This window comes from Anser cygnoides, chromosome 1 (assembly GCF_040182565.1).
Source record: "Anser cygnoides isolate HZ-2024a breed goose chromosome 1, Taihu_goose_T2T_genome, whole genome shotgun sequence".
NCBI lineage: Eukaryota > Metazoa > Chordata > Aves > Anseriformes > Anatidae > Anser > Anser cygnoides.
The window spans coordinates 49,186,843-49,214,565 of NC_089873.1; the positions used below are offsets into that span (position 1 = coordinate 49,186,843).

Sequence of the window (27,723 nt, forward strand, 5' to 3'; positions counted from 1 at the left end):
CAGGAATTTCCTAGAATTTCCCTGTGGTACTTTCACTGCCGTCAGATAAATGTTATTGGGAACTTAGTACTTTAACCATCTTTCTGTACCCGTGTTGGTATGTATGCCTATATGTAAGTTACTTGTTTAATCCGGAGTGAAACAATGCGGATCAGTTCTGGAAATAAATAAATGTTTGTTCAAGGTAAATGCTTGTTGTCTGCTGATGGAGTATACTGTTCTCTTTAACAGAGTTGTGCTAAAATTAGTCTTTAAAATAATGTGCTGGATTTGACAAGCAGCTATATTTAATTATTAATTTCTGAAGCAGTAAATAAATAATAGCAGTTGTGAGGTCCCTGCTCAGTGCTCTGGAGCTTCAGCCATGTTTGAATTCCTGAACTTGACAGTTCTCTTGCAATAAATCCATGCCAATGTTTGGTTATTTAAGACTTAGCAACCAGGGGACCTTAATTTCACTTGCATGAAGTTCTCTTTACACAGTTTGGAATCATAAGGAGCCTTAAATGGGAGATTAAATTATTGGCTTGCACTCTGAAATTTCTTTGTTTTGTCACCATGGTGTATATTGGCTATGGTATAAGTGAGAATTAGTCTTGGGAGTGGGCATGATAACCAAATGAGTGAAGAACCAAAACAAAATCCAGCCCTTAAAAGCAGGTGTAGGAGGTTGCTAGATAAAATGAGATGGATGAGACTTATGGTAAGTGTCAGTCTGGACACTCCACAAATATTTAGGGGTGTATAATAATAACTGTTTTCACTTGGCTGTCATTTAATGGGTGGAATGACGGTATTACTCTGATAAGTTTTTGCCTTGGTCAGCTTGTAGTAGGTATTTTGGAATGAAAGTGGATGACTTCAGCTTCTTTAGGCTGCTGAGATGTGATTTCCTTGAGATAGTATTTTTCTGAATTGCACTTACTAATTAATTATTTGTGATGTAAAAAGTGGTTCTTAATCTCCTGGTCTTTACTGAAATCAGTAGCCTAAACATGGTGGAAGTTGCAGTGCAGTCCTTCTAACTCCTTATTTTGCTAAATAAAGGCCTCATTACTAGTATGTAATGCTACTGGAAAAGAAAGCACTGAATAATGAAACATGAATTATTTAGGCATTTTCTAAATTTTTAATTGCCAAAGCTGCTATCAGAGCAGGAAAGAAATAGTATGAATCTTTTTAAAATAACAATTGTATCTGCTACCTTTTAGATGCATAAAAAGCACTTAAATTTGGGCAGGTGATGAAAAAAAATACTACTTCTCATCTCCTTTTTTTTCCTTTTCCCCCCTTTTTATAATAGGGCTTTATCTGTCCTCTCTGTATGAAGTCTCATGGATCAGCTGAGGAGCTGTTCAAGCACTATGAAGCGGTTCATAATTCTGGCATTGATTCAACTCATGGAGGAGAAGGTCATCTGTCACCGGAAAGGTGGAACACTACTCATTTGTGCATGTGCTTTTGTGTCAGTGTTGAGCTGCTTCTAATTACACTGAAGGCAGTATTAATTTGAACACTTAATTACGTACTGAAGTATTTAAATGTTCGTGTCCTCTATTTCCAACTATAATTAAAAAGCAGCTTGAAACTTCCATTGGTTGATATTAATCTGACAATAAATGAAAACCAGTTGTTTAGGTTTAAATTGTTAATTCAGTCATCTGTTTTTCATGCATCTGAGAATGTAGTGTAACAAACTGGAATGATTTTTAGGAGTGTGGCAGAAAAATACTGGTTTATCCTTATTTGCATCATAGAGCTGAAATTTCATCTTTTGAGCCTGGGGGGAGGACAACCCTGACTATACAGGAGAAACGTGATTTTGTCCCTTAGTGGTTAGAGTACTTACTGGGTAAAAATAACATCAGTTTCTGCGTGAATAGCTTCCCATATTACCTAGCTACCTGCAAATCTGAGAAGTCTCTGTGTCACTCAGTCCCCTTTCACGTTCCAGAAACTCCATCCTCATTTGCAGAAATTTTCTCTAGTTTATTTTGTTTAACTCTTTGGTCAAAAGCAAGCTGTTGAATGTATTCCTAGGAAACATATCAGACTGTTTTATTTCTGAGACCAGCAGACACTGATGAGATGAAATTTACTCTTAGTAGAACAGTTTAGAGTAGTCTGCCCGTGTTTGAGTAATCCCTCATGTTGGTATGGAGAACTTTTTCTTATGGGTAAAGTTTACACATGGTTCATTTTGCTTCCTGCTGGTTCTTTTTCTATTTGAGATTTATCGTGGATGGTTGTAAATGACAGTCCACATTGCTGTTTGGTCCCCCCTTCTCCCCTGGCCAAACTCTCTCTTTTGGTCTGTATGCAGCAGTGTCACGGTGAGCAGCTGACTGGCCTCATTCAGCAAACGGGGGTACCCACTTCAAAACCCTGCAAGGTATCCCCTACTAATGGAGCTGGCTTCCGCTGCTGCTGGGAAGTAAACCGTTCAAGTGTTTGTGACTAGTAGAAACGTGACCCAAAATGATAAATGATCACGCTGAAAAATACATGCATTTATGTAACTCGTGAAAGGTTGATACTTTGGTGAGAAAAGTGTGTGGAAGGCAATGTATTTCAGTTACTACCCAAGTGAAGATCCTTGTCTCCCCAGCGTTGTGCAGACCAAGCCAGCTAGACCCAGTGTTATCAGAGAGGTCTTGTCTTCATGCACGGATGGGCCCTTCCTCACGAGCTCTGTTCTTTTCCAGCTGCTGTAGGTTTCTGGCTGTACTCCCTGAAAAAGTAAATTGCTATGCTTTTTAAAGTGAGCATGCTGCAGCCTAACTGTTAGAGGGGAGTAGAATTTTCTTATTTTTTTATTTTTTTTGCAGTGGTGCTGTTTTTATGATCGCTTTTATCCACTCTGTTCTCCAAATGTATGAAAAGCCAACAAGAAGTTATAAGATGTGGAGGATAGTTTGAAATAAAAGGAATTGTATAGCTTGGGGAGAACAAAAGAAATCGAAATTCAGGCTTTATATATGAGGAAATGGTATGGTACTAGCAGAGCTATTTTGGGTTTCCTGTGTGCACATTTACTCAAGAATGAGTATTTCTTCTTTGATTTAAATCTTTTCAAAGTGATATAACTTGGACCCAAAATAATACTTGTAGTAGAATAATAGCATTCACATGGGGGAATTATTGGTCATAACTATATTGTTTATATAGTTTATGAAAGATTTATTTTTATGCCTGCAAGTTTCCAATGTCAACCAGATGTTGGCTGGCGAAATATAATCTTTTTTTTCTGACTCTTGACAGTTTAAGAACAAGTGGTTTTGTTTTCTCTCATATAATTGAAAAAGTGGACAAGGTCAGGGAGCTTGGATGGAATGAAGGGAGTCTGAGAGCTGTTGTGTAACACGAGCTATTTCTTCCTGTTAGAGTGGCATTTTTTAATGTTTCTCAGTTGCATGCCTGCTTGAGAAAGCTCTCATTCAACATAAACATATTTTTTCAATACTCAGAATACTGCATTAAAAAAGTATTCCAACCTGCAGCAGGGGGCCACTCTGCTAGTGGTCTAGCACCAAAGTCTGCACATGATTCATAAACTAAGTTTGGTCTGTGAAGTTCCTTATTTAGTCAAGAGAGAGACAGGTATGATGAACTACACTGTGTCCTCCCGGCCCACCTTCAGTTAAGTACTGTAACTAGGGCCAAGAATAAATCATGTAACTCCCCAGAGCTGCTGAGCTAGGCCACTGGACGGAGGCACCAGCGTTGCCGTTTGGGAGCAGAGAGCAGTGTAAGGAAAAGGCGACAGGGGTTTGCTGGATGGTGAGGCACAGATGTGCTGAGAAGAAGACAGAACTAACAGCACTAGCGGAAAGGGAGATTTGGTGAGGATTTGGATGGCAGTAAGAAAAACAAAGTTACAGTTCTAGAGTGATCCGTTACAATTTTTTTCTTCTTTCCTGTTCATTTTCTGCTGGGCAGTTAAGCCAAATTTAGGTTTTGTCTTATAAATGTCAAGCAAGACAGTGTTGGGAATATGGAGGCAACCATGGTAGAAGGGTGTTTCCTGTTTTTCCCCTTTCCTCCCCTTCTTCTTCCCATATATTATAAGCTATTTTTTGTACAGTTCAAAAACTTACGAAGAACAGAGCATATTAAATGGTTTAGTATTGCAGGTCTGGTATGTGTTCAGTCCAGGCTTTAACATAATTAACTGTTTCACCTGCCTGAGATTTCATTTCTAATCTGCTGTGTGACTATTAGCCGATTTACTTAATACTGGTGAGAAAGCTGCTCCTGCTTCTCCACCCCCAAGCAATGTATAGGTTTTGAGTTGCAGTTATACCTGTCTCATTAAAATTACATTTGTGAACCTCCAATTTATGTTGTGCAGGCCACATAATGTATAAATAGCAGAAAATCTTCTGAAAAAAAAACAACCCTCCCAATATCACGTCTTCATTTCACCATTAAAATTGGTCATTCTTGGAGTTTCTTTTTTGTTCATTCAAGTGAACGTATTTTGCTTGCTTCTTGGTGACCCTGACCTGTTGCTAATGTGAACTGTAGGTTGAGTCTATTCCTTCTCAGTTTAGCTAAGAAATAGCTTACTTTGTTTTGTTTTTCTCCAAAGTATGAGACAATTTAAAAGAATGCCTGTGGAGGATGGGATAATGCAGCACATGAACAATAAAACTGTACAGTGTAAAACAGAATATGTTGGTATTGACACCCACACATACATATTCTGTGTGCCCCTCAGTGATGCCACTGTACAAGCAATAGGAAAGGATATGTTTGCATGATTTTAATGACCTGTATATCTACATTTGAAGTGGCTAAATCTCAGTGATGCAACATTATCACTGTATGTGTAGCTATCTCCTTCTGTAAGGAGACCTGAGATTTATAAGGGTGCTGTCTAAACTAATTAGTAACAATTTAGCCTTGCATCTTGTGTTCTTGCATGGCTGGAGGCTTGAACATTAAATTTGAGAATTTTAAATCCCATCGCTTTAGGCATTCGAACTATTAAGTGAGTGTATCTGAATTGTTGTGTGAATGAAAAATTATGTAACTACATATTTCAAAAGGAGTAAAATAGCATGCTGTCTCTTAGCATTGTTCCTTATGTGATATGGGAAGCGAAGGAGAATAGACCTGTCCTTTTCGTGACATGGCATGTAAAACAGTTAAACGTCCCAGTGCACAGCTTTGCAGTTCTGAACTCATGGTCAACCTGATGCACTGAATTAGATTTGCGTTTTGTTTTTGTTTTCATGAGATTTTTTTGCAAATCTATTCCTTTGCTTATCCAATGAATGTTTCAGCATTTTTTGGGTGATGTGCAAAATGAACTAATAAGTATCTGTTATCCACTTTGTTCCAAATTTCAAAAAAATATTTATATAAGTTATATTTATGTAGTGTATGTCTATAACTGTCTTGCAGTTATTTAATATACATTATAACCTGTACATAATTGACAAAAATATAATGGCTGCATATTAATTTTCTCCACTCCATGGATATATTTATTCAGAGATGAAGTATCACTGCTCCGACAAGAAGTACAAGACTTGCAAGCTTCACTGAAGGTTGGAAAGATATTTTACTTGCATGTGTTTCTCTGTTTCAAATTACAAATTAAGATGTTCCAGTATCTTAATTAACCAAATTTACAGTTCTCTTTCCCCCATCTCTTTTTTTTTTTTTTTCTTTCTAGGAGGAGAGGTGGTATTCAGAAGAGTTGAAGAAAGAACTAGAAAAATTGCAGGGGCAGCGGCAGCAAGTAATTGCTTTAAAATACTTGAAGCAGGTTTATCATCAGCATTGACATTGAAGATTAATACCTTTTTTGTAAGGCACGTGGCCTGATTTAGTTAGTTCCATAACTTGAATATTGACATGTTCTTGGAAATAAAGCTAGTTATCTCTCCACAGTGTTAACTATATATAAATATGAAGAAAAAAGCTAAGAGTAGGTAATGATTCTTCCATACTGCTTCCAACAAGTTCAATTCAGACTTTTCTTTCTGTTGGGCTTCTTCAGAACTCAGTTAATTAAAGACAATAAATTGAATGTAGTGTTTCACCTGTAACGAGAAAAGTCAATGGGGTCTTTCTTGTAAAAACAAAAAACATGAGGAAGAATAGTAGTGTGATTTCACAGAAGTCTGTATGAACTGAACAAACAATTGAAAAAAAATTTGTGTTGTGCCCTAAGGAAACTCACTTAGTTACTATAAGCTACTTAGATAACGGATAGTTATAAACCTCAGAAATTATATTCTGACAGAATGCCTTCTCAGATGTATTTAATAGTGTCTGTAACCTGTGTTTTAGGTCAGATTTCATTATTAAGGAAAGGAAAGGGGAGGGGGTTGTGAGTCTTGCAAGTCTGGAAGTTTGATAGCAATACAAGAAATAGAAGATCTTGTCCTTTTCCAGTCTTTCAGATATAAAAATACCTGATTTCAAACAATTATACTGCAGTATATGACCATAGAAATCTTAATTTTTGTCTTTTCCAAAAGTGGGATGAACTTTTGAAGTAGTAGTTTTTATTCCTTCTGTCTAATGAAGCATTTATCCTTCTGTTTTCTTAAGGATTCTAAGTCTGATGGATTGACAACATCTACATCTACAGGTGGCTAACATTTTATTGTATTAATTTCTGAATTGTTTTGGGTTTTCTAAAGTTTTGTTCAGTGTAGCTTTTGGGTTGATGAAAAAGCAGTTTTGGTAAGCTAAAGACATAACATGCTGAAATAGTTCAATTACTGAAAACAAGTAACACAAGCAAGTGCTTAAGACAGCTATAGAGTAGGGAAATGTTACAGAGGCTTGGGGTCTGTGATTTGTAGAAGTGAGACGATTTTCCTGACTGTAAAAGCAGTTGTGTATTAATAGTTTTAAACTTGTTTTAAATTGTTTCATGTATTCAAGCATTCAATTCAAGTCTTTTGCTGAGAAAGACCATGGCTGTATACATTTAAACTGTATCATTTGTCAGTGCTGGTTTATTCAGTGTTCTTCTGTACTTATTGCTAGCAAAGAGAACAATGAATTTTGTTGTTTTAGTTGTTTTCCAGGCCAATAATTTTTGCGCCATGTTTCTTTTCCATGAGGTACTCATGGAATAAGGTTTTTTCTAATGTACCCATGAAGTATCTGATCCTCATTAAAGAGCTTTTAATCACAGTTCAGGGCTCTGACTTCAGCACCATGTTACAGTGATCTGAAGGGCTATTTGTGACTGGTGAAAACCAATATGTACTTAATTTTGCATAGTACTCCCCTAGTAACAGGTTCCACTGTCATGCTCATAGATATTTAACTTGAGTGAAGTCATACACTTTATTAAGGTAATTGGATTAGCAAAGTGAACTTAGTTTAATTTTTTATCTGCTGTGGTTTGATATTGATGTGAGTAACTGTATAACCTTGTCCTAGCAATTCTGGAAAGTAATACTGTTCTTTTTATGGAAATAGAATCATTAGAGCGACAACTAGAAGAGATCCAAGTAGAAAATTTTAATATTAAGCAAATGAAAGACTTATTTGAGCAAAAAGCAGCACAACTGGCCACTGAAATTGTGGGTGAGTAATGACATCTGATTCTGTTCTCTTTTTATGTAGCTTGTGCAAGTGATCATTTATTCAACTTCCTTCTTAATTAGATCTTAAAGCAAAGTATGATGAAGAAATCAGCCTTCGGGAAGGTGCAGAACAGAAATTGACAAACCTAACACAAGAACTGCTGAAGGAGAGAAGTACAGTAGAAGACTTAAAGACAGAGCTGGTATTCATATCACACTATTAATGTTTTTATAACTTTCAAGTCAAGGGGGAATATACCTACCGTATAAAGACAGCTTTAAAGTAGACAAACTCTGTTGAAATTGCAGACATCTGATTGTGGGATAACCTACCTTATAAACACAGCTTTAAAATAGACAAAGTCTGTTGAAATTGCAGACATCTGATTGTGGGTTAAAAGGAAGTTCAGAACACCATTGTTTCTGCTTTTTTTTCAGTGACTTAAATTTTCAACATTTTTCCAGTGTATATTAAAATTTACCATATGTTATGTTGTAGTCTGCTTGTGTGATGCTCCACATTTCAATAATTTTGCAGAGTATTACAGCTCTAGATACGTTACACAGCCTTGCACTTGGTGAATGCCATTGTTGACTTCAGGAGCTGTCTTTAGATCACCCTTTTTCCATGAGGTGTTACGCTATGACTGTCCCTGGACAGCTGCATTCATAAGGAGTGTTCACAGACGTGCTCTGTGACATGGTGGCTAAAAGTCTGGCAGCTGTCATCTGTTAATGTTTTCCCTCTTGCTTTTGGCTGATGATACTGCTATGTGTGTATTCCAAGATTTTGGCTCATGGTGACTTTTATAGATAGCCATGGCTTCTGGAAGTGATCTTCGTGACTCAGCAGCTGTGCTGCTTCCAAAGCAGTGGCTAAGGGACTTCATAACTTCTTGCTTGTCTTCCACTCAACCACTGCAAAGACTCTGGAGGACAGTAGGGTGGCGTTTATTACCCTTCTTCCCTGTAGTCAGCTGTCCTCAAGTGTCTACTGGTTCCTCTTGGCCCTGACCAGCCACTGGACCTATCCATTCCTCTCTACCTGTTTAGTTTTATCTTCCTTTCTCCTTCTAAACTAAAAGAGGGTAAATTCAGGTCAGATGTAAGGAAGAAATTCTTCACTCAGAGGGTGGTGAGGCACTGGCACAGGTTGCCCAGAGAAGCTGTGGATGCCCCATCCCTGGAGATGTTCAAGGCCAGGCTGGATGGGGCCTTGGGCAGCCTGCTCTGGTGGGAGGTGTCCCTGCCCATGGCAGGGGGTTGGAACTAGGGGATCCTTAAGGGTCCTTTCCAACCCAAACCATTCTATGATTCTACATTCCTACCCTTTTTCCTGTACCCATTCTCTATGAACTGGCAGCACTTTTCTCTTTCTTCAGTGCCCAGTATTGTCTTCCCTCTTCCTTCACTCTATCAGTCTTCTCTTGGAAGGACTTTATGGTGCTTTAGATGTAATTACCAGCAGATTTTACATATGGGTCTAGAGTGAAGTGTGTCTGATAGTTCCTTCAAACATCTCCTTCAGTTGCCTTTTTTTTTTTGTCTGTTCTTGATGTTTTCTGAAATAGAAGTTCTTGAAGACAGAAACAGTATCATTCTAGAAGTCTGGGTTGTAGTGGATTGTTAGATGTCTCAGTCATGAGAGGGGCTTCTGTGTTTTACAGCGGTATAGCATATACAGTAATTTGTTCCATAGAGTGGTGGAATCAATATAACCTACTTCTCATGGAATTATGACTTCAGATAAATTTATTGCATAGATTGCTTGTCACTTCAGTGTTTTCTCCCAGTGAAGGTCTCCCTCCCATACTTAGCCATTTACCTACTTGAAAATTATAGGAATTCAATCTTTGGGTCCTTCTCCCTTTTTGTCAGATTTGCTTGATATCAGAAAACAAGTTCAAAATCTAGAAGGCAAGAACTGACAAGCAGCCATGAAATCCTGTTTCCTTTGGGAATGATACATGCTTTCCTTTTTCTTTTTTCATTCTAGCTGTAGTACTGTGTATGTCACCTTGTCTATATCTTGGTTTGAAAGATTTTGAGAGATGAAATTTGATGCTGGAAGCATGTCTGCCAACATCATATTGCTCATTCCTACTTTTCTACTTTCCAGCTACAAAGGCCTGGTGTGGAAGATGTGGCTGTCCTGAAAAAGGAGCTGGTCCAAGTTCAGACGCTGATGGACAAAATGACTTTGGAGCGTGAGAGAGAATCTGAAAAGTTGAAAGATGAGTGCAAGCACTTACAGGCAGAGCAGGCGAACTCAGAGGTAATAGTCATACCAAAAGATATGTGTGTTAACTTTGCTGTTATTTTTTCATATGAAAATGGAAAATAATTATAGTAATGAAAAATCTTCTTTCTTAATAGGATCTCTTCTAACTTATCTGAGAGACATGTTTATTCAATATTGACAGAATTATGCCATTTACTGTATTTACCCTCAAAACACCCCCATGCTTTTTGTTGCAAAACCTTTTATTGGCAGAAAAGTTACTACAAGAGCCTAATAGCAGAGCAAAAGACCTTCTGGTAGAGCTGTGTTCTTTCTGCTTGGAGAGCGAAATAGAGCAGTACTTGTGTGATTCAGAGACGTGTTTCTGATAGTGAGCTACACGTAGATAAAACAGTTATTGAAAATGATGGCTTTAGTTTAATATTAGAGTTGATGTGTTTGAAAATGGATGCTAGAGTGTTAAAATATATGAGAAGAATTATTAATACAAAGCAGATAATTTGAGGACATGTAATTATAGGACGTAACTCTTAAGCTTACTGAAGATTTTAAAAATCTCAATAGATATGTATATATATGGTATATGGTTTTCATTCTTCTTTATCTGCCTTTTACTATTGAATTCGGAAACCTTTCTACTGATAGTATTTATTGTAGATATATTTTGTGTGTAAGATAGAAATCTCTTCCCCCTCCTTGCCAAAATCTACTACATAATAGCCTCCAAACGTTGCTTGTTATTTACTAGACGAGAAAGTGAGTGATTCCCAGGCCTCACCATGGCTTAAAGTCAAGATGGCAGTATGTCACTCATGGGCTGTTTCAGGCAACAGCACTGTAGTTTTCTTCCCTCTTTGCTGCAGTCTAAAGTAGAAAATATCTTGTTAGTTACTTTTAGTTAGTTACTTTTTTGTTAACATTTTTTTCTCCATAGTTCCTTGGGTTTAAAGCTTTTACATCCCATCTGTAAATCGGAACCTCACTGTTTATTTGAGTTGTGGAATATGCTGGTTTCTTCTCAGAATTACTTTCTGAAGGCTTGCTTCTGTTTTGGCTGAGTCAGTGGAAGAAGTCTTAAATTGCTGATGGGAGATTTGAAAGCATTTGTCCACTTCTGTTATTCATGTATATACAACTGATGATAACTCTGTGTAGGATGCAAAACTACGTAGCTTTCCTATAGCAAATGTTTGTGTTTTTTTTTGTGTGTGTGTATGTGTGTTTTTTATTGTTGTTTGTATGCTTGTTTTTTCTTGGTTTTGGTTCCTCTGCTTTTCCAGTACTGAATGCTTCCATTTCCATGCAGGCTAGAGTAAAAGCAATGCAAGAGCTCTGACTTGGATCTTTTAGGTGGAATCTTACTCCTCGAACTGTCCTGAGATAGAACCATCTCACATCTGTACTAGCTAAGGCCTGTTTGATATTGTTTACCATAAACAGTAAGGGAAATCTCTGATAGAGTTGTTGGCAAGAAATCCTAATAAAAATACACTGTCACGAAGAAGGCTTTGTCTAACATTATTTATTTATTCTGCAGAAGAATTCTCATGCTAGGTGTTGCATCTCACTAGTGGGTCGGTTGGTATAGCTTTACTAACTGTTGTTCCCCCACCACTGCAACAAGGCCGGCAAAACAATGCAGAATTATGGTCCCTGGTTAAACGGGTTCACTGCAGAATTCTGCAGCTTACATGAGGAAATGAGTAGAGTTGCTGTAGGACTTCTAGTATCCTCCATCCTGTTGAGACTTCTGAACATGAAGAATTCCTGACATCTTGTTATCCTGGGGTTTCACGTGTCCTAGATTTCAGAAATGCAATTTTGAATTTCTAGTTCTTAATTTTCACTGAAGAACTTCAGAAAAGCTCTGCCCTGTATTATTTTAAACTCCTTAGGGCTTTCCATCCTGCCTTCCCCTGAGCACTCCAACATATATGTGGAGCTCCAAGAATTGTACAAGTGTACAGTATAGAACTAAATATGAATCTACCATTGTTTTCAATTTAAAATTATGTGTGCCAAGAGCTTCATCATACATGAAAAAAGGAGTATCACAGTTGGAGTTATGAATATGATGTGGTTATGTGGCCTTGTAAGTTGCTGCATAATTGTAATTTGGTTTTAACTGTGAGATCCCACAACTATGCTGCAGAATTTAAATTTCTTTTCAAAATACAGTCTTTGTAGTCTCTTGTGGTTTTGGATATTGTAGTTAGTTTTCATGTGAAGATAAAATGACATAGTGACATAGGCGTAATGAAAATCTATCATCTTGAAACACTCACAGCAACATGAATTGTTCCTGTTTCCTCAAATTAGGTATGTTTTTCTGACATAACTAGCCATTTTAAAATTTAGCTTTAACATGCAGCTTTTAACGGGAAAAAAGGCAAACAAAGAAGGCTTTTCAGTCCTGATGGGAGTAATGGCAAATGGAGGAGAAGGCTGCATGAGAACCCTGGCTGCTCGCAGAACAGCCTAAGAAGTCTTAGATGTTATGGAAGGTTTATAAACTACAGTGCAGTAATTATAAATTGGGTACCTATGTAGTATCATCAGTATGAGTTGCTACATGAAAGAATATGGTATGCAGGGGCAGTCTGTTTCTTCTCAGAAAAGTTACTGTCTTCTCTGCTTAATTCAACATATGACAACAATAGCCTGAGGCATAGGTAGCAAGACATATTCAAAATAAAAGCTTTTCTGTCAATGCAAAGTGTCAGTAGGTTACACTTTAAAAAACAAAACAAAACAGAGGTCATAGTGGTGAAAACTTCTCTATTTTAAACAAACAAACAAAAAACACATCTTTGAAAAGTATTAGCCATAAGAAAACAAGAAGTGGAAATTCTTTGTTGGTCAGAATTAGTTCTGTTCTGTCCATAAAAGTTTGGCTGTGTTACACCTCAGCTTTGCTCTTTAAGTCAACTTCAAGGCTTAAAGAGTAAAATGGTTCTTGGGTCATCCTTGGCCATTTTGCTGGGATGGCTGAGGCAATGTATATTAATATTGGTTTCCAAAGTGACGCTTCTTTAAAATAAGATAGATTTATAGTCTGGGTGAAGAGAGTAACAGAGGTCTTCCCAACTCTATATCAGCATCATAAATGCTACAGGAAAAGGAGAACATGAAGAATAGTGTAGCTCTGCAGTAGTCACCTAGAAGTTTTCATTATTGTCCTTTCCTTTTGTTGGGTGTTACACCCTTATTTCAGAGTTGCACCTGAAACTCTGGTGTCTGATTATCTATCTCAGAAGAACGTTCATTCTGAGATACTCCTTCCATGTATAGATTCACTATAGGGAATCCTGTATAATGAACATATTATGAAAACAACTGCACTGCTGCAGGGCTAAGCATTTTTATGAATCTCTGCAGATTGGGATTTGTTTCAATATCTGATAAATGTTCCTACAGATTGTTATGTTGAATGTCTAGGTTATTAAACAAGATTAGTAGATTAAGCTATGGAAAAATTTGATAAAGCCAAGACTGTTTTTTTTTTTCTTCTTTCTTTCGTTTTTAAACTAAGCATAGGCATTAAACCCAGCAATATTTGACAACAAATTTGAGGAAGCTTATCTGCTAACAGCTTTTGTCACTGCTTATTTCCATCTTTCATCCATCCATTTTATTTTTTTTTCTGCTTTCTAATGGAGACACTTAAATTTGAGGTAACTTTTTTTGAAAACTTCTTATTGTTACGTTAGTTTTCTGTCTTACCAAGATAATTTTAGGAGGTTGTTAAAGAGGTGAGTTCCTATTTGCTTATTGTTCTATTGCTTATTTGTTCATTAATCATATAGACACATCAACCAGACAGTATCTGGAATGAATACTCATCCATGATATATTCCCATTTTAAGAATGAAATATGGGACAGCTCTTTGATTTATACTTGAGAGAAATGTATCTTAATGCATATAAATTATGCATAAATATATGCATTAATATATTAGTTTGAATGGTTGCAGTGGTAACCTTAGCAAGCTTCTGCATATTTTCTGCACCATCTTCTCTCAGTAGTGAAAACTGTTTTCTAAGAACATCCCGGAATGTTTGTCTGCCTAAGATATTTGTCTGAGATATTTGATATTTGAGGTATTTGTCTGAGATATTTGTCTAAGATATTTGTCTGCCCAGGATATATTTTAACTAACAGCTGTTTAATGAAACAGCCTTGTAAAGCACAGGATTACAGAAACTCAGTATTAATAATGATATGTAGCCACACAATAAATGTGTTCATATTTTCTCTTTGGTCTTCTTTTTCATGTAGGAAGGTTGTGATATGTTTGTTGTCTACTACCTCTGATTTTCTACTTTAGTTCATTTGTGAATTCAGCATTTATACCTTTGTGCTTAATCTGTGGTTGTGAGAACAGTAGGAAAAAAATGAAGGTCATTGAAATAATGTATTTAAAGTGAGTGGATTCATACAAAACATTTCATTTTCTGTATTACAAATCTTCAAGGAAACTTCATTGATGTGTTTGTCAAAAAGAAGCTGAGCATTAATAGCAAGTACATGTCAACTGCTAGCTTCTGGTAGTGTGCTACAAATATGTTTTAATTAGGTAACTCAGTATTTGTTAACCTTCTGTAAAAACAATCACCTATTCTGTCCAGCATAAGGATCAGATTTTACTTATTAAAATTATATATGGAGAGATCCCACTTTTGAAAGAATCCTTTTTTTTTTTTTCTTTTACTATTTTTTACAAGTTCTCTGATATCTGCAGAAGGAATGGTCACAGGGTGACTGAAATACACGATATTATTTCCCATTAAATCGAGTACAACATGCTTTAGGGCAGCTTTTGTTACTTATCTAAAGTGCTTTTTTGTTTGTTTTCCTTACTGTATACAAATACCATGTGGTCATTGATATATTCTGTTTTGTACCAATCCTGTTTGATAGGGTAGTATTTGTTATCCCGATTATGCTGACCTGCAAGGTCGATGTATCCAAAAGTCATACACCAAGTTTGCATCAGATGCCAGACTCGAAGTTTCTAGTGCCTTTTCCAATGCTTTATCCTTATGAGGCAGACAAAGGTTTTGGTAGTATAACCCCAATGACTTGGGTGGGGGGCTTCACCTCGAGCTAGAACTGTGATAATGATTAATGGATAATCTGTTGTGATTTTCAATGCTTGTGGGCCCAACATGGTGTTTTCTATTGGGGCAAATTTTTGTCGTCTGAAATAGGATATGAATTAATCTTTACTGGGAAATTATGCTCATTGGTACTTCTATAGCTGATGGTGCTCTGAGATGAGTTTGCAGTTGTTTTTCCCCCCCTTCCCTTTTCCTGTTTATGTGTATACAAAATGCTTTTTATTTTACTACCAGACATATTGCTTCAGTTTGGGTTATGCATGACTTTGCTTTAAATGTGGATTTTCTATTTGTCTGTTCAGGCTACCATTAATCAGTTAAGAGCTGAACTTGCCAAAGGACCGCAGGAGGTAGCTGTGTATGTTCAGGAGCTGCAAAAACTTCAAAGTTCAGTCAAGGAGCTAGAACAGAAAAACCAGGTGAGAACACTGTTATTTCCTATACTTGTCAGTTCACATTAAAATGGAAACATACCACACATTGCCTTGGGAAGTGTTGAAGACTGTAACAAAACACTTCTTGGTGTTGCAGAAGTTGAGAATTCCTTTACCATTTTGCTTAACATATGAAGAATACTGTAATGTACAAGCAAACAATGTTTTTTTAATGATCATCAGTACATTTCAACTTAGCTCCTCAGGGTTGTTGTGTTTGCAGGTTTCTAACTGCTGTAGTTTACACAGCATTGCCATCTCACACATTAGAAGAATAAAGCTATACCCATCAAAATACTGCGATGTTTCCCTAAAAATCAAAATTCAGAAGGCATTTTGAGATCTCGTTGTTTGTCTTACACTTTCTTTGCTTTTATACCAGTGTTGTACCAGTGTTGTATTTTCTGACCTTTTATTAGAGTCATGAATGGTGGAAAATTGAAATAAACCCTGAAGCTTCTTAGCTGATAAGTACTTCTTGAGAGCTTTTATCAAAGCCCTGTGAGCTTGCTGCATTTTGTATTTGCATTAAGAAAGCATGTGTTGTTAGGTAATACATAGAGGTAAGGAAAGAAAGGAGACAATGAGAAAGATGTATATTGGTTATTGTTGTGCATGTATATATACACTGTATGTGTACTGTGAACGTTACATTTGTATTTAGCAGCAACATTGTCAATCTTGGGGAAAAAATGGAAAGGACAGGGACCAAGCAGTATATACTTAAAGTAATTTAATATTTAAAAAGCATTTACAAAGCAATAATAGGGTGCAATTTGGTAAATTAAACTTGCCTTTGGTAGTATGACTCTTGTTTTGGCTTATAAAATAAAGTGCAGAACTGAGATGGTGAGAATTATCATGCTGTTCTTTCCACAGACCAGCAACACTGAATAAAGCTTTTGGCAAAATTATTGCTATAAAGCACAGGGCACTTGCCTGAATGTATTGCTGTTGTACTTACAGCATGAAGTAAAACAGATTGATGAATAAGATTACCATACTTTAAGAGAGTTTCCTCTGCCATGTCAGGTTAACTCCAAACACCACTTGAGGAACTTGAGGAACAGAAAGAGCAGAAGTGGCAGTGAGCTACTTTTCTTGTTTCAGTGACTTAAAGCAGTTTACAGCCACCTCTTTATGCAGCTTATGGTATGTTAGCCAAGGAATCTTGGCCTTGGAGGACTTGGACCTAGAGTTGGAAAAGGTAAGACTAGCTTCCCAAACAACAGAAATTGCCCCACCTTCAGTGTGTGCTCCTTGAAGAAGCTGTCAGAAAGGCAAGACATGCTATTAGTTGCATGCATACATGACATTTTGCTGTGTGTATCCTCGTATAATTTCATTGTAGTGCAGGAAGATATTTCTGTGCATTGATTCAGAGTTTTCCAAGATCATGTACAACTCAAGTAAGCAAGCTGTTTCTTGTATTTCCGGGAGCTATACTGAGAAGAGCAGATGACAAGTACAGAAGATCAGTTTTCTGAGACCAGTAGGAATTGACTTCCCTTCATTTATAAAAGTCTGTAATTATGGGGCTTGGCCTGCTTTGCACTGCCAGGCAATGCTTTGGAGGCCAGTAATGGCCTGTAGCCCAGAGGAGACCTAACGTGAAAAAACAGCATCTCCCCTAAGTATAAGACTTGCTATAATTTCCAACCCATTGCATGTGGGTTTTTTTGTTTTCTTTTAGGAAATTTTTGGTGCATTATCTACATGGAAAAATGCTTAGTTTCCAACCTTCTACTGACATAACTGTTCTGAAATTCGGCTGGTTACCACAGTGTTCATTCTTTAATGCCTAACCATTGTGACTACACAGTTTGTGTTACATTCTTCTTGCATGTTTCCATGGAGCAATATAAAAGAAGGGATCAGAGTTGTGTTTCAGCTTATATCTTGTGAGCTTCGAAGGTTCAGGGCTTTGTTGCAGGCTGGAACACACTGACAATCCCTTTTTCTTTTCTGTGGAAATGAAACCCAAGCCATGGGGAAGAGAATGTGATACATGCCTTTTTTAAAATCTGGGATGCAGCTGGGACATGCATCCAAACAGGAAATGCTACTGGGTTCCCTGATAAAACCTGAATGATGATACATACATTGTCAGCTCTGTGGCCTCGAGTTTACTTGTGGGCTCCAGACACGAACAGAGGTAGAAGACTGTCAGACAAACGCAGCTCTTCTCTTGAGAAAGCAGCAGTAACTGTTTGTGGCTTTGTCAGGCTATTTGTGACTGCAGAAGGTGTTCAGCTTTCAGGGGCAGAGGCTCTGAGTTGCAGCCTGTTGACTCAACCTTGCAGCTTTAAACATGAATATTCACTGTTGTGTTGCTCAACAGAGCAGGGTGGAGAAGGGAAGCGCCAAATACAGGGCATCATCTTGAACCATGTGTAGCTGCTGCTCTTGGCTGTCCTTTGAATAACTTGTAATGAGATGATGAAGAAGCTTTGCTTCTCTTTTGTTTTAAGTAATGTCCATGAAAGCTTCCCAAAGTCTCATACTGCTTCAAGACAATGTTGGTTGTTCCTTTTTTTTTTTTTTTTATTATTTACCTCCCAACTTTACTTGAAAATTTGTGTGCTCTGTACTGACTCGTGATGAAGTCGCTCACAGCAGTTCTACATTTGACATGTGGATCTAGTTATAAAGTATTAGTAATACTAATATCTTTTTTCTAACTTGTCCAGTTCTGATGAAGAAGCTACTGTGGCGTGTTAGTATTTTGGGAACATGATTCAGCATAAACGTTAATGATCCTGGCTGGCCATTTCTTGTTAATGAAAAGGGAATTGCAACTTTATTTTAGATTCAGAGTGTGAAAGCAGTAGGAGCCTTGTCACTGACTTCAGGAGGGTAAAGTGACAAATGACCTCATTATGTCCTTGAAGTTTTCTATTACTTCTTGTTTTATACATTTATATATGCCTGTACAAAAACTTCTGCATACCTGTAACAGCAACAACTTGTTTTGTTTTTCAAGAAACACTTTAAAATACACTACTTCAGGGATACAGCATAGTGGATAAACTTTAGTCTCAAGACAGAATTTTTGGATGAACCATATGCTTTAGAAAGTATATATTTTTAAATGGACACTTAAGGTATTAAATATATTTGTTCTCACATGGGTTGCTAGACTGCTAGAGTTGTCATTTTAAAGATTTAGTGCTGTTTTCTAACGTTTCTTTTAAAAAAGATACTCCCTTTTATCACTAGTGTAAAATAAAAGTACCGATATGTGGTTTCTAATGGCTAATGTAGCTGCCATTTGTCAGAATCTGTAAAGAACAGATTCAACTTATTTGGATAATGCGTTTTTTTTTTGGCAAAACAGATTTCGTCCCTGGATACCATGTGGAAGTGTGCTTTTAAGATGTTCAGCATAGCCAGAATTACAGCTCTGTCTGTCTTCTCTTGGAACAGTGTCGCTCCAGAGTTGCAGAACTGCCTGAAGTTTTCATGCATAAGATTGACCTCAGTGTTGGCATTTTTTCAAGCTGACTTGTTAGAAATATTCTTTCTTTTTCTGTGCTTTAATTGAAAGGGTCACTAGAGAATGTAGTAGTCATTGAAACTGCAGGAAGAACACAAGCATTTGAAAGGTGTGCATAGTAATGCTCCACTGAGATACTGCAGTATCTTACTAATATCTAAATGGAACTTGCTAACACATTCCAAGAAGACAGAATGAATTACCCAAGCTGGGTGGTGACCAGGGCCTCCTTGCAATTGCATTTCTGTGCTTCAGAAAATTCCAGTGGAAAGATTGAAAAGATTCTCATGGCTTCTTTGTCATGCTTGGAGATCTCTGAAATTGAAGTTAATGCTTAACCTAAGCTTGGGAGAAAACATAAACTTTCTTGAATTATATATTGTCCATTAAGATACTTAATTTCTATCTGAATATAGTTTTGATTAGGTCATGAAAAATTGGTTAAAAAAACAATGTAATAGCTGAAAGTTATCTATAAATAAATAAATATATATATATGTATATATTTGGCGTGTGTCAATGTGTATTTTCTCCAAGCAAATACAGTTGTAATAGTCTGCAATTTGAATTTTCTGGGAAAGCAAATTATTTTTCAGGATACATGAACAGAGCATGTATGGTGTTCTCAGTAAGAGGAGGTGGATTTATGTGAGAATTTGAAAACCAATACAACCAGGTGAAATTCTAGGCATTATGGGCTCCAGAATTAACTTCTCTAATATGAAATAGAGATCAGAATTTCCTTTAATAAGATTTTTGAGAGAGTTCTTTGCTGTTTTGCATCGGCACTTGAGAAGACATTTGTATAATGTATTGAACGGGTGTAAGCAAAATTGCAATTGAACTGCTGTGTAACTTTGTTTGTAGAGCCTGAGCGAGAAGCTGCTGAAGAAAGAGCAGGAATACAGCCAGCTAGAAGAAAAACATGATGAGATATCTGTGAGTAAAAAGAATGTGCAGGCAAGCTTTCACCAGAAGGACCTGGACTGCCAACAGCTTCAGGCAAAGCTGTCTGCATCTGAAGCCTCGATACAGAGATTACAGACAGAGCTAGGTGAGAAGGGAGAGGCAAGCCAGAAGCTTAAAGAAGAATTGTCCGAAGTAGAGACAAAGTACCAGCATCTCAAGGCAGAATGCAAACAGCTCCAGCAGCAGAGGGAAGAAAAAGAACAGTATGGCCTGCAGCTCCAGAGCGAGCTCAGTCAGGTAAGGTCATTAAACCTCCCAGACCATCATCCTATTAGGACTGTTCCTTAAACCATACCATTAGGTTTTATTAGCTGTGCTTTTCCTTGTTGAAGGGGAGTACACAAGTAGCTAACTGGTATTTCAGTAAATCACTTCTTCTTAGAGAATTAAGAAAACAAGCAAAAAGAATAGTCTGTGATATGAGTGCTGAAAGCCTTTGCTGTTTTTATGTCATACGAATCCTTTTCATAGGCCCAAATGCTCATCAAGGGCAAATGAACACAGTTGTAGCCCCTGTGGCACAGTCAAACTCAATGAGATCTACAATTCCAACTGTGTTTCTACATTTTTACTTCTGGGAATACTAATATAACATCTAGATATCTGTAGTATAATTCACCTTTTTCTGAAGGGGAAACTAGATTTCTGTTCTAGTTCTGTTCTAGTTACCTGTCTTTACACAAATAGCTTTCAATTTTGAAGATGTAGCTTAATTCTTGTGTTCTGAGAATTTACAGGACTCTCTTGCATATGAATAAATAAGATTTTATTTATTTAGTGAAACAGATTTCTTGTTCATTCTCCTTCTCTTATGGTGTTAAATGAACTCTTTCTTCATCCTCCATCTTTTTCCCTCTGCTTTTTTTTTGTTGATGAAAAGGGCATAAAATTCCCTGAAATAAGGGGTGTATTGTCAAATGAGAATGCAGCCCAGAATACTGAGTTTCCGTGGAAAATATGGTAATGGGCAACTCCTAAGAAGTCAGCAAGATTATTTATTTTGGTTCAGTAATATAGCTGAATCTCTAAGGAGTTGAGGCTATGAAAAAAAAAATCAGGTAGAGTATCAGAAGTAGTAAGATTACTACTTGAAGTCAAACTACTCCATAGGAAGTGTGAAAAAAGTGAAAGTCCTCTTTTTACATTAGAACTGAACAATTGCTTGATTTGTTTTAAAATTGAATAGCGAATGTTGTAGAGAATACTTAGGGTGAAGAGCAGGGATAATAAGGTCTTAATGTTGCTTCCCTTGCACCTATCCACCAACACATTCTCTTTGTGTTGTCTGTGGCTATGAGAACACCCAGAACAGTCATGCCTCCACTATCTGCATATTATTCTGCTGTGTACGATGAGTTACGGAAGCAAGACTTTCATACAACATTGAGCATGCTGACTTTTGAGGCTGCCTTCACTCTGTTTTTTCTAGTGTCTTGAGGAGTAGTACATTAGACTGAAGAAAATTTGCACATCAGGAGTCATGTTCAGTTCTAAGATAGAATTATTATTTTTTTTTTTTTTAGGATGAAGCACTTCATTTTAAACTTTTGCTATAAATTTATTACTTTCAAGTGAGTGTTTCTTAGTTTTCAATCCTTTGTCAAAGTTGCAAGCTCTGCACGTGTAGTTTATTTTTCAAGAAAATAAACCGTACAGAACTTCATTTATCTATTTATGACATCCCCAAAATGTCTTTCCTTCTCCCATCAGTCTTTTTTTGGTGGGAGAAGGAAGAGAGAGCTGTATTCTGCTTAGTCATCTGCTTAGGAATCTTCGTTGGTAAAAATGCCTCAGTCTGTCTAGGCAACACATATGCAAGCTTCAGAAGCAAATAAAAAAATTAGTGTTGAAATTTGGCTTCAGATTGTTAGGGCATTTGGAGAGGGATTTTTGAGGTGGGCAGATGAAGGAAGATTGTGCATGATGCATGGCTGAATGAATTCCTCTGAAAGGAAATGCAGGCCTCACACATTCTCTGGGGATACCACTGGGAAGGAAGTCAGTGTAAGAATGAAAACCTTAACAAGCTGCTGGATCTCAGGGTGTGTTTTAGAACTGTGCTGTAAAAGAACAGTTGAGGAAAGAAGCCATTCACACATTCATTTTACATAGTGTAAAATCAGGATTGAAACCAAGCAAAATTTTTTTTTCTCTGTCCCTCCAAACAAAGTAACTACTATCATGGAGAAAATAAATTTTTCTTATTTGTTCACATATTACTTCAGTGGAATTACTTTTTTACAGACGTAGTCTAATAGCTTATGTTGTCACAGTGAAATGCTTTTTATGAGGACAGATACAGAGGTATTTACTCAAACCACGCTTTCAAAGAATCTGCTGTCTTCTCAAAAATCCATTAGATAGATGCAGGTCCTGGTACCGATGTACTTCTGCAAAGTGCTAACCCGCCTAACTGCTGTTCTAGCCAGCAGCTGGGATTCTCTAAATGTTACCAATTTTTATCCCACAGTCTTCATTGAGCAATTGTCATTGCTCACAGGCTTTCTGTCTTAAGTAATAGTAAGAAAGCTGATACATATTCAAGAAAAGCAGACTTGTATTTTGATTCTTTGAGTAACAGGAAGAGGTGAGATGCATTTTTTTTTTGTTCTGGAAAGACGGAATAGTTTTTCAGTTTTATGTGCCCCTTTCTGAGTGCTGATTTTAGAATTTGGGTGACCTGATGGAAGCGATCTTCACAATGGAAGGAAGCTCTGATGATGGCGTTGGTTCCAGCACTGGGATGGGAAGAGGCTCGCACAGGGAAATAGGAACTCCTTTGATCTAGAAGAGATGCTAGCTACTAATAAATACAGTTACCATTGTTGAGGCAAATTTTAATCTTTTCAAGATTGTATCTTTTAAAGTCGAAATATTTCCTTCTTTATAGCTAAATCTGATTTTTGCATTCTGTAATACAAGTTAATTCTGGGTTTTGTGCTTCTGTTTACTTAATGTCACTACAAAGACTTCAGATCCTCATGAATTTTATTGTCGTTACAAACATGTAACATACTTGGCTTTTGCAAATTTATTTTTTTGTTAAACTAAACCAGAATGTCATATAGCATAAGTATTTTGCTCAAGTGTTTCACAAAGGGGAAAAATGACAAGACTTTATGGGTACTCTTATGTTTCATAAATGACCTGCTAGAGAAGTTATCAGTGGTTAATGGCTGTTATCTTTTTTTGAGGTCATAACTTGCATATATGGCCAGTAACAATTTAAAACACACAGTAGCATCTGTAACTTAACATTCATCTGTTAACTTATTGACTGATTGCAAGTTATTTCTCAGTGTACCTACAGTAAAAGTGACTTTTGTAGAATGTTGTTTGCTGATTTCCTCCTTTCCAAATATTTTCTCTCTCAGTATCAGCATAACCGTGAACTCTGTAGCCATCTCATTGCACCTTTTCTTTGATAGATGTTTTTTCCTTTGCTCTTTTTCATACTTTTAGTGAGGAAGTATCGATAATTCAGCAATTCCTGCAGAAAAAGACAAATGTTCTTGATTACCGGTATGGTCTCTTTCCATGCCCTGTCCTCTCTCTTTTTCTGCCTCTCATAACTGTGCAGTCACAGTGGGGAATCAGTATCTCAGCCACATGCCAAGCAGCTTTTCATCTGCAGTGTTGGTGATAGTGGACCTATAAACAAATTTGTTTCTCTGTCTCCATCGCCTGCAACTTTTGCACTGTTTGATAACTTCGGCCAATTTTGACAGATGGTGCAAAGGTCTTCAGCATTAGGTTCTTCAGTGTTAAATCTTTGTGGAAACAAACAGCTGAGTGAAGGAGGGAGACTTATGTTTGTGTCTCACCCCCTCCATGCCTGGGGGGAGATTTAATGTTACCAAAAGCCCTGTTCCTTTTTTCTGTCCCACCAGGCAGCCAGCTGGTGTGCATATATGGCCAGCCAGTCAACAAGTGGTAGCTTGCAGCGAGCAACAAGGTCGTGCTGCCTTTTGCCTAGGTACTAGTAAGAATTTGAGGTAGGCATGAAAAGGGCTTAGGAATATCAGAGGGAGGGCCTGGAGGTACAAGGTGAATGGTACAAAGGTCTTGGACATAAATTAATAGGAAAACAAGCTTCATTAATCCTGACAGCTTGTAGAAACTTCTTGCTGTGCTGTAGGGTCTGATTCACTCCTTGTTTTTGCATTAAGTTGAAAATTCATTTGTGTACCCATAAATTTGTTAATGTGAAAGTAGGTAGGAGATAACCCAAAGGGAACAAAAATTGATTTTATGGAGCAAGCTTTTTATAACAGTAAATTGTATAAGGCCATTCTTGCATTTTAAAGATGGTGCAGTACTGCTTTTGGTGACCCCCAAAATTACAAGGGAGATTATTTTCAGCTGGAAGAGCACTTCTCCTTCTTACTCTCTGCTGCTGGGAATTGCTGGAATATAAACCACCCAAGTTACTGTGTACCCTACAGTGAAGGTTCACGCATGTCTTCTCAGCAGAGAATGAATGCCATTGATGTGCCTAACAACTCTTACTAGTCTAGTAATGCAGAACTGTGTGTTGTTGGAGCCAGTGCAGCAGGTAAAGACACAGTGTTTCTGCCACTGGATCTACATGACTGAAATGTAAGGTGAGATCGCTCTAAGCATTACTATTTTCCTTGATAGTATTAGAAGGATTACCCTATTTGTTTTTCTGTTAAATCTCTGTAGCTCATATGGAAGGGCTTTTGTAGATAAAAGGATTTTTCTGGGTCCCCCTTACCTACTGCTTTCAATATTTGTTTATGCTTGTGTAGTTGATGCTGTTCTATAATGTGACTTATGCTTCTGACGAATATGACGTACATGCATGAATTCAGGAGTTCATGTAGTTATTTTAATCTGAGTAATGAAAATTTATTTCAAACAGCCAACAGTCCTGTATTTTAGACTGACTTTGTGCCAAAGAATGACTGAAAAAATGGATTTTTTTTTTTGCAGTTGCACAGTAAACTTCTAGAAACTGAGCGCCAGCTAGGGGAGGCACATGGGCGGCTTAAGGAACAGAGGCAGCTCTCCAGTGAAAAGTTAATGGACAAAGAACAGCAGGTGGCTGATCTGCAATTAAAGCTTTCTCGTGCTGAAGAGCAGGTAGGACATTTTCTGCAGGCTCTGATTTATACTGTTTCTGATAATAGCCTTTATATACTCACGTTATTTTGTTGCAGTTTATAAAATGTGTCCTTATGAGAATTTCATTCGACTAATATTGTTGAAATTTACTTACAGTGAAATTGTGAATATCTGCCTAAATATCGTTTGTATTACAGATTTTGTAAGGCTAAATGCTCGTCTCATGCATGTATTTTCATGGTGCTTTGGAGGGGAATGAAAGATTTTTCTTTTGCATTTATGAGCTTTGTGTAAGGATTCTATGAAAGACGTAGGTGCACCGAAGCCCATATGAGTAATGTTTTCTGTATAGATGCTGTGGGATGAAACCCAAAACTAAATGATAACCGTTGATAGTTAATAAACTGTGTGGGGTGGATGGGTAGAACTTGCTTGTTTTATTAATTTTCATTTATTTTAACGAACATCTTGTATATGTTGCTGATTTTCTGCTACCTCTATGGGGATTGGCCAAATATGTGAGTGGTATGTTGTCAAAGCTTTAAAGCTTTTCTGTAGCTAATTCGTAAAGCCTTGAACAGTATAAAAGTGGAAATGCTACTAAACTGAAGTTTCTACTAAAACTGCTAATAATAATAATAATGCTGTTTGTTTTATGGGTACCTATATTGTTAGTCATGTTTTACCTTAACTGTTGGAAAAAAAAAAAAACATGCTAAATTCTCTATTTATCTTTTATATTTTTGAGAACTAAAATACGTATATGTCTGATAGTGTCATAGTTCTTGCTTATGATATCGGATCTTACCTATTAATAATAAGGAATGCGTCAGTTAGGTTTTGATTCTATAACTCAGCATCACATAGTTCTGTTTTTATACCAGTTTTCAAATATTTATGTTTAGAGTAGACTCTTCTGACACTAGAGTAAACATTGAATGCTATGAAAAACTGAATGGTGCTTGATCATTCATTAGCCTCTTTTTTTCCCAGCTGAAGGAAAAAGTGGCAAATTCCACGGAATTGCAACATCAGTTAGATAAGGCAAAACAACAGCACCAGGAACACCAGACACTTCAACAAAACACAACATCAAAGCTACGAGAAGCCCAGGTAACATAGTTATATATCCTCATGTGAAAGTGTATTTCAGAATTTCATTATTTTCAATGCATTTTCTCTGTAAAAGTGGCTTGCATGACTTCATAGTAGTTTCAATAATTTCATATGTAAATTTTTGAACAGAATATACAGAGGATGTTTAATAAATTTATCCAACATTTTATGCGTTAGGAATAACTTCTAAGGTTGCTATAACTAAGGAAACTAATATGTGATTTTCTAGAATGATTTGGAGCAAGTACTACGGCAAATTGGAGATAAGGACCAAAAAATTCAAAATCTTGAGGCCTTGCTTCAAAAGAGTAAGGAAAATATCTCTCTACTTGAAAAGGAAAGAGAGGACTTGTATGCAAAAATTCAGGCTGGTGAAGGAGAAACTGCAGTTCTTAACCAGCTACAAGAGAAAAATCATGCATTGCAGATACAGGTAAGAACTCAGAGACCTCTTTCTTTTTTCTCTCATTATTGCATCTTTTTTTCTTTCTTTTTGTTTTCTTTCTGTTTCATTAAATATGGCATTGGTCTTTTCTATACATTGTTTGCTGTTTCTTTGATACTGTGAAGTTTTTACTGCTTAAATTTCACAGTATGTGTGCTTTGGTGACCTCCTTGCTATCAGCAAAGAGGAAGGAATTCCTAGATGTTTCCTATGTAAACATGCTGGCAATATATGCTTAAAAAAAATGGATACATACACGTTTGTTTCTCTTATTTTAAAAATAGGTGTAATTCCTGCTTTCAACACCAAAATTCAGTCTGTTGTTTCTTCAGCGTGTTGTTTTTGTTACTGTATGGCCAAATTGACCAGTCACTTTGCTTCAGTTTTCAACTGGTACCCTATTCAAACTGATATTGCGTGCAATATAGCTTCATTGTAATAGTTAAAGTTGGGACTTCAAAGCCATGATAAGATGCCCTAGAATTCAGCAGGTTTATGACATTTTTGGTCATCCTGTTCCAGTTTTCTATTTACCTCCTTTTTTCTCTGCAGGTAACTCAGCTGACAGAGAAGCTGAAGAATCAGTCAGAAAGTCATAAACAAGCCCAAGAAAATTTGCATGAGCAAGTGCAGGAGCAGAAGGCGCATCTAAGAGCTGCTCAAGACCGTGTGCTTTCCCTGGAAGCAAATATCACTGAGCTGAGCAGCCAGCTAAATGAAAGTAAAGAGAAAGTATCACAACTTGATGTACAGGTAATGGAACTCTGTTCTGCCTGGTGATGATAAATCCTGTCTGTGATTTCTGTATTCTCTCCAGAGAATGTACAAACAATTTGGGAAAAATTGCATGTTTCTACTAACAGACAAATGAAGTAGAATGAAGTAGAATAAGGCAGATAAACTTGAGGATGTAAGTGGATTCAGAATAGGAATAGATGGCAAGGTTGGTGTGATTTTTTTTTTCTTTTCTGGGGGGGAGTTCTGTGGTGGTGATGGTCGGAGTTTATAATCAAGTTGTGCAAACTTGTCCTAGAGCATCTTTTTTGTATTCATAATGGTGTATTCATAATTCATTTATGTATTCATAATTTTTCATAATATTCAGACATCCACAAAACTTCTTCTACCTGTTCTGGATTCTGTGCACCAGAGTCAAAGTCATTAAGATCTTGCTGTTGCCTAGAAATTTCCTATGCTGGTGGCTTTTATCAAAAACAAGCAAACAAAAAATTGCAGGCTGCCTTTTTGTCAAT

The 27,723-nt window shown here is 37.0% G+C and overlaps 1 protein-coding gene across 3 annotated transcripts in view; it reads left to right on the top strand.

The window, feature by feature from the left end:
- Positions 1 to 27,723, top strand: part of EEA1 (early endosome antigen 1) — a 77,821-nt gene that overhangs the window by 19,220 nt on the left and 30,878 nt on the right. For 2 of the 3 annotated variants that reach the window (XM_066995096.1, XM_066995101.1), the window contains 13 exons: positions 1,304 to 1,431; positions 5,501 to 5,555; positions 5,684 to 5,749; positions 6,568 to 6,607; positions 7,453 to 7,560; positions 7,641 to 7,762; positions 9,679 to 9,834; positions 15,225 to 15,341; positions 19,720 to 20,058; positions 24,778 to 24,927; positions 25,903 to 26,022; positions 26,255 to 26,458; positions 27,023 to 27,223. In XM_066995096.1, coding sequence (XP_066851197.1) covers positions 1,304 to 1,431; positions 5,501 to 5,555; positions 5,684 to 5,749; positions 6,568 to 6,607; positions 7,453 to 7,560; positions 7,641 to 7,762; positions 9,679 to 9,834; positions 15,225 to 15,341; positions 19,720 to 20,058; positions 24,778 to 24,927; positions 25,903 to 26,022; positions 26,255 to 26,458; positions 27,023 to 27,223 — 1,806 coding nt within the window. Of the gene's footprint in view, positions 1 to 1,303; positions 1,432 to 5,500; positions 5,556 to 5,683; positions 5,823 to 6,567; positions 6,608 to 7,452; positions 7,561 to 7,640; positions 7,763 to 9,678; positions 9,835 to 15,224; positions 15,342 to 19,719; positions 20,059 to 24,777; positions 24,928 to 25,902; positions 26,023 to 26,254; positions 26,459 to 27,022; positions 27,224 to 27,723 lie in introns of those variants that run through there. The other variant, XM_048061059.2, reaches the window with a different exon arrangement.